The sequence below is a fragment of the Sceloporus occidentalis genome, unplaced genomic scaffold, assembly GCF_023333645.1.
Source record: "Sceloporus occidentalis isolate IW3139 unplaced genomic scaffold, rSceOcc1.0.p SCAF_214, whole genome shotgun sequence".
NCBI lineage: Eukaryota > Metazoa > Chordata > Lepidosauria > Squamata > Phrynosomatidae > Sceloporus > Sceloporus occidentalis.
The window spans coordinates 1,116,271-1,128,445 of record NW_028317194.1 but is presented as its reverse complement, the minus strand read 5'-3'; the positions used below and the strand labels follow the sequence as shown (position 1 = coordinate 1,128,445).

At 49.3% G+C, this 12,175-nt stretch overlaps 2 protein-coding genes across 3 annotated transcripts in view; both read right to left on the bottom strand.

Moving 5' to 3' along the window:
* Nucleotides 1–104: 104 nt before the first annotated feature.
* LOC149277459 (chloride intracellular channel protein 3-like) lies at nt 105–6,823 on the bottom strand. The gene is made up of 6 exons (XM_089502869.1): nt 6,788–6,823; nt 3,258–3,367; nt 1,970–2,095; nt 1,468–1,574; nt 1,107–1,282; nt 105–266 (listed from the first exon to the last, which is right to left on the bottom strand). Exons 1-6 carry the CDS (start codon nt 6,821–6,823, stop codon nt 105–107), a joined length of 717 nt encoding a protein of 238 aa, XP_089358995.1.
* Nucleotides 6,824–8,710: 1,887 nt separating this feature from the next.
* The window catches only part of LOC149277458 (ATP-binding cassette sub-family A member 2-like), a 28,651-nt gene continuing 25,186 nt past the window's right edge, over nt 8,711–12,175 (bottom strand). For both annotated transcript variants that reach the window (XM_089502936.1, XM_089502937.1), the window contains exons 40-49: nt 11,909–12,029; nt 11,526–11,704; nt 11,190–11,331; nt 10,809–10,943; nt 10,558–10,661; nt 10,297–10,389; nt 10,116–10,218; nt 9,896–10,033; nt 9,501–9,707; nt 8,711–8,746 (exon numbers count right to left, since the gene is read on the bottom strand). In XM_089502936.1, the coding sequence (XP_089359062.1) occupies nt 8,711–8,746; nt 9,501–9,707; nt 9,896–10,033; nt 10,116–10,218; nt 10,297–10,389; nt 10,558–10,661; nt 10,809–10,943; nt 11,190–11,331; nt 11,526–11,704; nt 11,909–12,029 (1,258 nt within the window). The remainder of the gene's footprint in view (nt 8,747–9,500; nt 9,708–9,895; nt 10,034–10,115; nt 10,219–10,296; nt 10,390–10,557; nt 10,662–10,808; nt 10,944–11,189; nt 11,332–11,525; nt 11,705–11,908; nt 12,030–12,175) is intronic.

Here is a 12,175-nt window from a genome sequence, read left to right as displayed (position 1 = left end):
CAGCCCAAGCAAGATGACAGGCGTGTTGCGGAGTCGTTTAAAGGCCTCTGGGCACAGCAGCGTCCCTTCTCTTCACCAAATTCTGTCTGGCTGGAGCCCGGCCCTCACTTCATTTGCTTGACCACGGGACGGTAATACAGGAGGATCTCCTCCACGTTGGGGCAGGTGTATTTAAACTCCTTGAGCTCCGCCGCATGGCTCATGTAGCTCGTTACGCCCTTCAGGTCCTTAGGAATCCCAAACTTGCGATAGTGTTTGCAGACAGTCTGTTGGAAAGGAGAGAGACCCGGTGAGTGCGGGACCGGGGGGGGGGGGGGGGGAGCGCTCTAAGATTAAAACAAATAGAGACTCCATTCTACTTAAACCGCAAAGAACACACGGGGTTATCGAAAGCTACTTCAACTATAAGTGCCCTCCATGCTCTCCTCCTCCTCCAACACGGCAGCCGTTTGATATTTAATAATATTTAATTTTTAACCTTCCAAACCCAAAAATGTAGAAATTGTTTCTTTGTCTGTTAAGTTTATTTCAAACTCAGCAGCATTTTTTTTTTATGAAGATATTTTTAATAGGACTTTCTAGCATATTGCGTGTTAATAAAAAATATTAATACAAATTATAAAAATGTATACAAATAATTATAATCTAGCTATTCTAATAAAAAAATTATGAAAATAATTTATACATTATGTTCAAGCTATTCTAATAAAAAATATTAAGAAGAATTATATATAATCTAGCTATTGTAATAGGAATATTAATACAAATAAAATATTAATACAAATATAATCTAGTGATTCTAATGCAAAATATTAATAAAAATTATATATATTCTAACTATTCTAATAAAAATATTAATAATTATATATAATGTTCAAGCTATTCTAATAAGAATATTAATACAAATCTATATATTCAAGCTATTCTAATAAAAATATTAAGTATATATAATCTAGAAATTCTAATACCAAATATTAATAAAAATAATTATATATAATCTAGCTATTCTAATAAAAAATAAAAATTATTATTTTAAAATTGCTATTGACAGTTCCACTTTAATAATCGCAGTTTACGCTCTTGGCATCCTGTTAAGCGGGACTCACGTTGATGATGTGAAGTTTGGGTAACAAGTTGCAGTCGGGTAGCGTCAGGTTGTTTCCGTCCAGGAATTTCCGTCGTGAGACGGTGGCGTTCCGATCGGTTGCCAGTTCATGCGGAAGGGGAGTCTGCAGGTAACGGTCCAACAAAAGCAGCGAGCGCAGCAGGTTCCTCTGTAGACCTGAATGGGGCAAAGTGGGGTAACGTGGGTGATTTTCTGACGCTGAGAAGCCAACGATACAGCGCAGCAAAGTGATACAGTAATCGTTATGAAGCCTCTGGTTGGACTTGAAGGGGAACCTCTGGCTCTGAGTAGACGTGACTTGAAATGCAAAGGAACCCCTGACCCTGGATATTGGTACTCACTGTCGTCATTTTCAGGGACCTGGTTCTTGATGTAGGCAGAAAACCGAAGGAACACGTCGTTCCCGGCACTGGTGGATTCCTTGTATTTGGGAGTCATGTTGGGATAACTGCAACCACAAAGTTCTAGATTTATCAAGCAGCAGCTCTAGAACATCACATCAGTACCAACTATGTTATCTGTTTACATTCCAGAGAGGACAAAAAGAATTTCTCAAAAATAACACAGCTAACAACGCCTGACACATTATTAAGAGGATTTCAATGTTTTTACTGTCTGAATTTTTGTTCTGGGATGGTCCTCGAGCCTCCCGGGTAAAACAAAACCTCAGACTGCATGGACTAGTAGTCCAGATTCTGAAGACCTTGCCTACTTGTTCACAGGTGGCTTTCACAACGCAATGCAACCATTATAACGACGCTCTTTGGCCCATTAAAGCTGCCACAAACCTCTTTGGATTATGTTCTCTTGGAGTTACGTTGGAAATAAAGAAGGTTCTCTCACCTTGGCGGCTTTAGGGTCTCCTCCAAAAACTCCTCGATCTTGTTGGTGTCCGTTTTGACCTCTCCATTGTAGAGGAGGAATGGCGGCTGTGATCCGGGTGCCAGGTCTTTCAATACCTCCGGGGCCCTGGAGAAGAGAATCCACCAATGTCATCAAGGTTCCAGGCATGGAGGAGGAATTAACCAAACCTTCTTCAGGTCATGATGGTTGCTTAGTGGGTGGATTAGCCATGTAAGGACCACCTGAGATCCAGCCAACTGCCAACTAGCCTACAGGCAGGGGGTCCCTGTGCCCAGCCAATCACTTTACATTAATGTAAATAAAACACATGATGAGAAATTCTCTTTGGGAAAATAATGTGACTTTTACAATCCGGTCCGAGCCTCGGGGACCCCCTAAAGAAAACAGACCCCTTCCGTATTTTTTGAAGGCCACTTAGAGCTTAGAGACCCCGCAGAGCCTTCAGATCTTTGTACAGGTAACTTTGTATCAGTATTTGTATCTTTCTGCGGTTGAACTACAACCTTCTCGTAAAAAGGTCCGGATATTGCCTAGAACGGAAAAACAGGTTTCTGGACGTTTTCGAGCAATGCCTGAAGGTGAAGAGTCGGCGACTCAAACACCAATCAGATGCACCTGCTGATGGTGAAAGAACAATGGCTCCTTGTAGCAACCGGCTGTAGGGCGGATTCACTAACGTGGAAACCTGTAGCGGTGAACGTGTCAGCTCCCTGATATCCAGGGCCAACGCCATTATGAAGGAGCCCGTCTGAGGAAGAGACCTCTGAGGTTCCAAAAGCTTATAAAACCTCAGATTTCTATCTATGTTGGGCTAAAAACTAATGTATCGGCTGTCCCTTCTCTATGACTGATAGGACTTTATACATTTTCCGGGATAGAAAGTATCTCCGGCCACCTAAGAGGTCCCCAAGGAATTTTAGATGTTAACTTTGGACACATTTCCGTGGGAACAAACAGAATTGGCGATTCTGCCTGGAAAAAAAAATATCATTAAAGTTCTAAATGAATAAAATTAACGACAATTGAACCTGTCACCCTTATACAACTGCTACGAGAAACGTTCTCATTTGGTTAATTTATTTACAAGAAATTCTAAGTCATCGCTGAACACCCCCCCCGATGTTCCAAAATACATTTGGTTTCCAATTACATAAAAAATGCTAAATAAATCTTTTATCAGAAATATTATTTGGAATTTTCGATGAATTTCACAAAATGAAGAACCGAGTCTAGGACGACCCCCCCCAACCCCCCCCCCGGGACGCACCTCTTCATATCCACCGTGGTCAGGGTGAACGGGACGCCTTTGTACATCAGGATCATGAACAGACGCTGGCAAAAGGGGCAATTTCCAACACTTTCTCCATCGTCGCTCGCCTGGAGGGAGGGAGACGGGGCAATTAACGCCGTTATCCGGAAAATGCAGTTTATGACATCGATTTAACCGGAAAAAATATATGTGTGTTTGATTTCATCTTACAAGTGATTTGTATGAAATTATGGAGTAACGGAGAACCCAGTGAGGAGCCCCTACATTAATTATACATTGTACAGGGCTGGCCCTTCATTATGAAGTCAAATGCAAACGCAATTCTGTAAAACACATATATTTCTCATCTATCTGATATAATATCTGAGAAGGAAGCCATTTTTAGCACAGGCACAAATCCAGCCAATGGGAGATGGAATCTCTGCTTTGGTTCATTCCCATTGGCTCTTTGGTGTTCTGATTTAGAACCTGGAGACCTCTTGGGATCTCTTCCCAAAAATGTATTGTGAATAATCAGTAAAAACGTGATGACCGGGTTCCCCGGCAGGCTGGGAGTTCCCGTAACGTGGCGGTGACCCGACGGGCGAGAAACTCCCCGTTGTGAAATCCTCGTTTTGCGGTTCTCTATCGTCTCGGAGTATCAGTCCCACCCGGGAATCCTGATGGCTGCCGCTAGGAAGGCTCCACCAGGGCCTGTCTAACGAGTTCAGCGAGGCTGGGCGCTGTGGAGAAGAAGTCACCCTCGTCGGCCCCATTGTTTGCCGCGAGGGGCCCGAGAACGTTGTGAGACTGCGAGTGTCAAAGATTAACCTGGTGCAGGGCGCTATCTATAAACGCTGCAGCCCCGGTGTAGTAATGGGAGTTCTGCTTCAACAAACTGGAGAGCCACGACGCATTGGCACATTCTAAATCAGGATTTCCTCTCTTCCTCTCTGATCTATATCTCCCCTTGTCTCTCGCTCCCCATCTCTCCCCCTCCCCATCTCTCTTGCCCCCCCTCGCTTCCCATCTCTCCCCCTCCCCATCTCTCTCGCTTCCCTTCCCTCTATCTCTCACTCCCCATCTCTCTCGCTCCCCCTCCCTCCCTCTCTCTCGCTCCCCATCTCTCTCGCTCCCTCTCCCTCTCTCTCGCTCCCCATCTCTCTCGCTCCCCATCTCTCTCGCTCCCTTTCTCTCTCGCCCCCTCTTCCTTTCTCTCTCGCCCCCCCCTTCCTCTCTCTTTTGGTTTTGGTGGCGGCCAGCGAGTCCGCACCCGCCTAAATATTTGGGAAGCCGCGTTGGAGGAAAATAATAATAATTTTTTTTTTAATGAGCCAAAACCTCAAAGTTTTTGTCTGTTGGTTAAGCAGGAAACAGAAGCCGATGACTCAGTAAAGGTGGCATCGTGACCTCATTATTAATTACGCCCTGTGCTGCCGGCCAGAAACACAGAGAAAAGAGGCCGAAATCTAACTCTAGAGGGTCAGCAGCTGAGATGGAATGACTGAGAGGGTGGTAGATAAATGGAACAGCCTCCCAGTAGAAGAGGTACCCTCCCCCTCTCCATCACGATAGACGTGTGGAGTCAGGTCTCGGATTAAACAGTCCCTGTGATCAGCACCCGCCTAGACTTCCTAATTTAGCTTTGATGTGAGACGGCCCCCGGCGGCCCCCGCTCCTGCCAGACGCACCGCGCTGTTACTGCCGCTGCTGCAGGTGCGAAGGGATTTAAGTCTCAGTCAAGAAAAAGCGGAATTAACCTTTTCTGCAGACAATGACAACTGAGACTCTTTAAATAAACCACCGGCCAGACGGGGTGGTAATAGGTACTCCTGGACAGCCGTTCGAGGGGAGGCATGGGGCCAGTTATCACACAAACACATTCTAACACCCACTCACCCTAACACCACACTATCTCCCTCCTCTCCCTCACACCACTAACTCCAGACTGACCGCTGACACTCTAGTACCATGTGCTGACACACACACTCATCCTAACACCATACACTCACACACGCCAGACTCACAGCATTCCCTCACATACACCATACAGTAACGCACACTCACTCTAACACCATACACTCACACGCTAACCCTACACAGTAACACACACACCATACTCACACACAGACACATTATAACACCCACTCCCTCTAACACCATACTCTTACCCACGCTATCTCCCTCCTCTCCCTCACACCACTAACTCCAGACTGACCACTGACACTCTAGTACCATGTGCTGACACACACACTCATCCTAACACCATACACTCACACACGCCAGACTCACAGCATTCCCTCACATACACCATACAGTAACGCACACTCACTCTAACACCATACACTCACACGCTAACCCTACACAGTAACACACACACCATACTCACACACAGACACATTATAACACCCACTCCCTCTAACACCATACTCTTACCCACGCTATCTCCCTCCTCTCCCTCACACCACTAACTCCAGACTGACCACTGACACTCTAGTACCATGTGCCGACACACACACTCATCCTAACACCATACACTCACACACACTAACACTACACAGTAACACAAACACCCTATACTCACACACAGACACATTATAACACCCACGGCATCGCTGAACCACAACCACAACAAATCCCCCCCAAAAAGATGAAGAAAACAGCGCCGATGTAAAATGCGTGGGGAGAGGCGAAGCGCGGCGGCCGCGGGGGGGGGAGTTTATTCAAAGAGACAACGCTGAGGAATTGCAATAAAAGTGTGTTGTTTTTTTTTTACTGAACCTATAACTTCTTATTACCGTCCTTGAAAAACTTAACCCTTACCTGGCCGCAGAAACCTTTCCCAATTGTACCGAAACCAGGTCCCGGCAGAGATACCCCACCCTGCGCCGCTGACTCAGTCCCTCCAGCTTCTTTTGCAACAATTAATTGTCAGCTCCTCGCGTAACATTCACGGCCGGATGAGTGTTAGGAGGTTTTTTATTTTTTGCTGTTTAAAGATCTGCACCCCATCGCTGTACGGTACACAAAGGGTTAATGGCCATCTGGGTCAGGGGTCTGGCATTTGAAGGGTTAATCCTGGATACACTCCAGAAACTTTAATTTTTTTCTAGAAAAGTTATTTACTATTAATGTAAAGTGAATTAACCCTTTTTGTCTCAGACTGATGCGGGAACTCTCAGGGTTTTTTTGCCCCAGTCTCGGGGTAAATGGGCAGATTTTCGGGGTCACACAGTCCGGAGCTGACTCCTTCCTATCCCCCCCTGCTGTGATTATATATAAGACGCCCAGTTCGTGCTTTTGCTCCCAGTATGTTATGGGTGACATCCCTGCTTGAATGCAGGTGACTCAATTCAGTGCATCTTTAAATAATGACAAAGTCAAGGTTTCCATGACAACCGGTATTTGGGGAGTCTCTGCATAGAATTGCCACGATTCGGCTATTAAAGGGTTAACATTTCCAGAATCTCAGGGGCCGCTGATGAGGAGGTTTAAAGAGCCGGAGGCTAAGAGGTTAAAAAAATAAAATAAAAATTAACGGCGCTTACCTTGATGAAAAGTTCGATTTTGGAGTTTTCTGCCATAATCGGCGGTTATTCCGTCTCCCCCCGGCTCCCGCTCCGGTTGCTCCTCTTGCCCCGGCTCTCACTCCAATTGCTCTGCGTGCCGCTCTGATTGCTCCGCTTGCCCCGGCTCCCGTCCTGTTCTCCTGCAGCTGCCGGCGAGGATCTGACGGCGGCTCGGGGCTCCGTGCCCGACCTGTGCAGCGCGTGACACTCCCTCCCGCCGGTCCGCACCAACCGCATTCCTGCCTCGTCCCACCAATCCCCGCCCGCGCTTACACCAGCATTCCGTGCACACCCCACCCTGGGACGCCTCCGCCAGGACAGACTACGTCTATTAAAAGTACATTAATTATTATTATTATTTTATTACCCCAGCGGGGGGGTTTTTGGCCCCTGCGACTAACGAGGAGCCTCCGTTTTCCCTCCTCTTATTATATTTTAACTACATCTGGAATTTGGAAGTTCTCCTTCTGTCTGCCGCCTCTGCCGGTTGTTGGTTCCATGTCCGCAGGACCCTCCACGAGCAGACAACACAGAGACCGGTCTCAGCCTTTCTTTTTGAACCGGTTTCCAGTCCCTGCGTTTATGGGAGAGACGGGTTTTATTTCTTCCTTTTATCGGCCGTCTCACTGCTCTTTTTTACGAGAGACGGAATTCTCTGCTTAAAATATTTAAAGCACCGGCTCCATTATTCCTCCCCGGAGACGTTCGGAACAGATCTCCAGTGATTATCTATATGAATAGACCCCCCCCCCCCCGATACCCCACTGAGGGCAATTTGCAGGGCCGATCGCTAAATGATACTAATTGGAAGTCGTGACACAGAGTTTCTGTTGAGAATTCTCATTGTTCTCAGGAAGGGAACTCCTTAAAACGCTCTATAGAGACAGATTAGAGGGTAGATAAGTGGAACAGCCTCCCAGCAGAGGTGGTAGAGGGTAATACAGTGAGGGTATTAAACATGCATGGGATAGACATACGGCTCCTGAATCTAAGACGAGACCTGATTAAGGTTTAAGGGATATTATTAAAGCGAGCTGCTTAGTCTTAGGTGCCCCTGCTTGATCAAAGGGCCTAACCACCTGCGCTCAAGTAAAAGTAATGTGAGTTGGAAGCCATCGTGAGACGTCCCTGGAAATGAAACGCGGACCCCGGCTGGAGTTAAAGTGCATTTTTTTTGTTCATTTCATTTGCAATATAGAAGAAAAATAAAAACACAAAATAAAGCATTTTTTACACACAATTCCCATATTTTTGGCAGTGCAGATCCTAAAATGCCCGTAAGGGTTAAATGCTGGCTCGGCGGACCCTCCGCCTGATGCGTTAAACATTGGATGGCACGTCATATCACACAGACGGGGGGCGGAGCGGATAACGGGGAGGAAAAAGTCTATAGACAGAGGAGTGGGTAATCGCGGCGGAGTGCCGCGCAGGGGGAGACGGGAGGGGAGTCCGTGACATGCGCTCTCTGCGCTCCCCACAAACCAAGGACCCAATGGTAACACAGCTACAGGTAGGTCTGGTCATCAGTTTAGCACCAGCCAATCGACGGTCTGCAGCAGGGTCCCGAATTCTGGGGCAGGAAGGCAGTTACCAGAGAACTCCGCGGTCGGCCCTCGGTTCGGTTCCAGGTGTCCCTTTTAAGTGCAGAAAGCTGGATTATGGACTCAGAGCGTGGCTCCTGCCGCAAGGAACCTTACATGATCACGCTGCAGACTGTAGGCGCGTTGGAGCTTCAGTCCGACAGACCCTTCGTCCTGCCTGCGTTGTTGACCCCCCCACCCCAGGCTCCTCGTTGGGGCAAACGTGGACAACGCTCAGGAGCTCGGCATGGCCGGGAGACCAAAGTTCATGGAGCGGAACGAGACGGGAGCCGACCTGCACCCGAGAGCGCGAGGGAAAGTCTCAGCAGAGAGTGTCCGTGTTGAAAGCCAATTGAGCCTGGATGTGCAAAGCAAAGCGCGTGAGAAGCCGCGAGACGCCACCATATTATAAACTATTTATCAAGACTGACGACAGCGGCTGACTTTCTCCAGGCTGGCGACCTCCGACACAGCTGTGACCATCACCGGTAAGGGTGTATCAGGGGGGTAAGCGCCCGGTAAGCTTGTATCGGGGGGTAAGCGCCCGGTAAGGGTGTATCGGGGGGTAAGCGCCCGGTAAGGGTGTATCGGGGGGTAAGCGCCCGGTAAGGGTGTATCGGGGGGTAAGCGCCCGGTAAGGGTGTATCGGGGGGTAAGCGCCCGGTAAGGGTGTATCGGGGGGTAAGCGCCCGGTAAGGGTGTATCGGGGGGTAAGCGCCCGGTAAGGGTGTATCGGGGGGTAAGCGCCCGGTAAGGGTGTATCGGGGGGTAAGCGCCCGGTAAGGGTGTATCGGGGGGTAAGCGCCCGGTAAGGGTGTATCGGGGGGTAAGCGCCCGGTAAGGGTGTATCGGGGGGTAAGCGCCCGGTAAGGGTGTATCGGGGGGTAAGCGCCCGGTAAGGGTGTATCGGGGGGTAAGCGCCCGGTAAGGGTGTATCAGGGGGTAAGCGCCCGGTAAGGGTGTATCAGGGGGTAAGCGCCCGGTAAGGGTGTATCAGGGGGTAAGCGCCCGGTAAGGGTGTATCAGGGGGTAAGCGCCCGGTAAGGGTGTATCAGGGGGTAAGCGCCTTCGTTGGGACAAAGACTTTGCCTATCTTTCGGTGAAACTCTTACCCTTTCCTCTTCGAAGCTGATCAGACCCTCATCGTCTGTTTCCAGGTCCTCGGGCTCCTCCACGACGAGGGCTCGGAGCTCGGTCGGCCTGGCGCGGGGTCGGAAGAGATTCAGAACCCTCTCCAACGGGGACGGCGCGGCGCAGCTCGGGAGCCCCTCCTGCTGCTCCAGGTTATCACTCTGCTTCTTGGCAAAGTTTACAAACACCTGGCGGGGGGTAGAAAAGAGGACGATTACCAGCCGGGACAGGGAAGGCCGCGACGGCAGCCATTATCACCCGCCGTGCTCTCCAGAAAGCCCCAGGCTAGAGACGCCTTCGCTCAGACAGAAGAACTTGGTCCAGAAGAAGACGACAGACGTCTCCATGACCCTTTGCGGTCTTCCTCGCTACTCACGTTGTCCAAGGTGGTCTGACTGACGGAATAATCCTCGATCCCTAGAACGTCCAAGACCTGCTCCATTTTACTGAAGACCTGGGCCAAGGACACCTGGTCCGACTTCAGCTGGTACTGAACCTTGGTGTGGTGTCTCTCCTGGAAAAGGAGGGGGTAAACGCATCAGCTTCGAGGGACTCGACCGGCAGGAATCGAGCCGCCGGCTGCGTCTCATACTCACTTTGAGTACAGCTTCTGGGAAGTTTCTGTTGAAGAACCGCACGACCTCCTTAACGTTTGCGCTGGATTTGGTCCGGACGGTGATCATGTACCCGTCGCCAAACCTACGGGGCAAATAGGTTAAAGCGTGACAGGAATAACAGGATTCTCTCCGTGGGGGGGGCTTTTTTTTATATTCTCACCGGTTTTTCAGATGCTGGATGCTTCCCAAGCATTTAAAACGTCCGTTCACCATAATGACCAGCCTGGTGCACAGCGCTTCGCACTCCTCCATGCTGGGGGCAAAAGAGACAAAGATTAGAACCGACGCATTTCGCTCCACAATATCTCAGCTCGAATAAAGGCAAAAGTCGGCACCCACCCCAACCCCCCCCAGCAAATCGGATGGCACCGGTTTTAACCACGGGGCAGATATGACTCTAACGCCTTTTCTAGATGCCAACCTGTGCGACGTCAGCACGACGGAGCGCCCGGTCTTAATAATGTCAAGAATTAAGTTCCAGAGAAAGCGACGCGCTTTGGGGTCCATCCCCGTGGTGGGTTCATCCTGTAGGGGCAAAAAAAAAAAAAAAAAACGCTGTTAAGAGGGAAGACTCGGGAAAACTAAATATTTTGCTCCATTTTGGTAGAGAAGCCATGTTTTGGACAATTCTCCATATATATCGATAATCCGGTTGCTACGGTAACATCTCACCAGGAAGATAAAAGACGGGTAGCCGATCAGCGCGATGGCGGTCGACAGCTTCCTTTTGTTGCCGCCGCTGTAGGTTCCGGCCGGTTTATCGGCGTATTTGCTGAGTTCGAGTTTCTCCAGCGCCCATTTCACCACCTAGCAGGGAAACGATAGTGAGTGGGAGCTTCCAGGCCGCAAGCTGGGTTGACTTCTCCAACCTTTGGTTAAGCACCATAACACCTTTGGTTAAGCATGGACCCCCCTTAATATTCCTACGTTACCAAATCTATTTAAAATTAATGAAAAAAGCGAGATAGGGAACCCAAAATACTTGGCACGGAGTCCGTAAAATAATTTTGATCGCTGCTATCGTACGAATGGGTCTCAGCCCCACATCCTCACCCTCTCCTCGTCCTTCCAGGGGATCCCCCGAAGCCGCGTGTACAGCTCCAGGTGCTCCTGGGCCGTGAGTTCATCAAACAAAGCGTCAAACTGAGGGCAGTAGCCAATACTTTGTTGGACCTGAAGAAGATCCTTCAAGATGCTGTTAAAAGATGTAAGCGTGAGTGTGAGGTGAGCAGCCACTCATATCCAGCAGATGGATTCAGTTTCCTCTGGCCTTAAAGGAGTCAATCCCACCTTTCCCAGCGAGACCACCATGACTCCAAGGTCCTATGGAAACCTGCACTCCGTGTATCCGTTATTGAGTGTAAGATACATGGAATTGGGTGCCGTTACCTGTGCCCGTTGATGAACGCCTCTCCCCCCGTGGTGCTCTCGTCGCCGGTCAGCATTTTAAAGGTGGCCGTTTTGCCGGCGCCGTTCACGCCGAGGAGTCCGAAGCACTCGCCGGGCCGAACTCCCAAGCACAGGCGGTCCACGGCCAGAATGCGCCCCATCTTACGGGATTTGTAAACCTGACGAGAAACGATCGGAAGTCATTAAGATAGAAGAGGACGGCGTGGAGAAGACACCGGAGAGAAATTGGCCAAACGCAACACCGGCCGACAAATGGGTTGCCGGGCACCGCGGAGGGAGGAGCGGAGAGCTTGGTCAGCGGCTGGATGAGGAGCTGGTTTGTTATGAAGAATTGGGGTGATGAGGCGTCCGTACCGCATTACCTTGGTTAGATTATCAATCTTTAACATGTCATTATCCGCTCCCCCCCTCAACACTCTTTGCCTCTCGTTTGCCACATCGATGTCGTCATCCTCAATGGGCTTGTTGGAAATCGGGAGACGCCTGGAAGAGAGGAGGGACACATTTTGGGCCAAAACACGGGACGCTCCTGTCCGTGGTTCACTCAGTCCATGAAACCCCAATGTAACCAAGTAGCTGGTGAGTTTATGGAGCTTCTGTGAACACTAAACCAGTATGAGTTCCAGACC

Coding starts and splice junctions, on each gene's coding strand:
- LOC149277459 (XM_089502869.1), bottom strand. CDS start 6,823: ATGGCAGAAAACTCCAAAATCGAACTTTTCATCAAG. Junction 3,368..6,787: donor AAATCGAACTTTTCATCAAG/GTAAGCGCCGTT, acceptor CCCTCCCTCCAG/GCGAGCGACGATGGAGAAAG. Junction 1,575..1,969: donor GAGACCCTAAAGCCGCCAAG/GTGAGAGAACCT, acceptor TTGTGGTTGCAG/TTATCCCAACATGACTCCCA.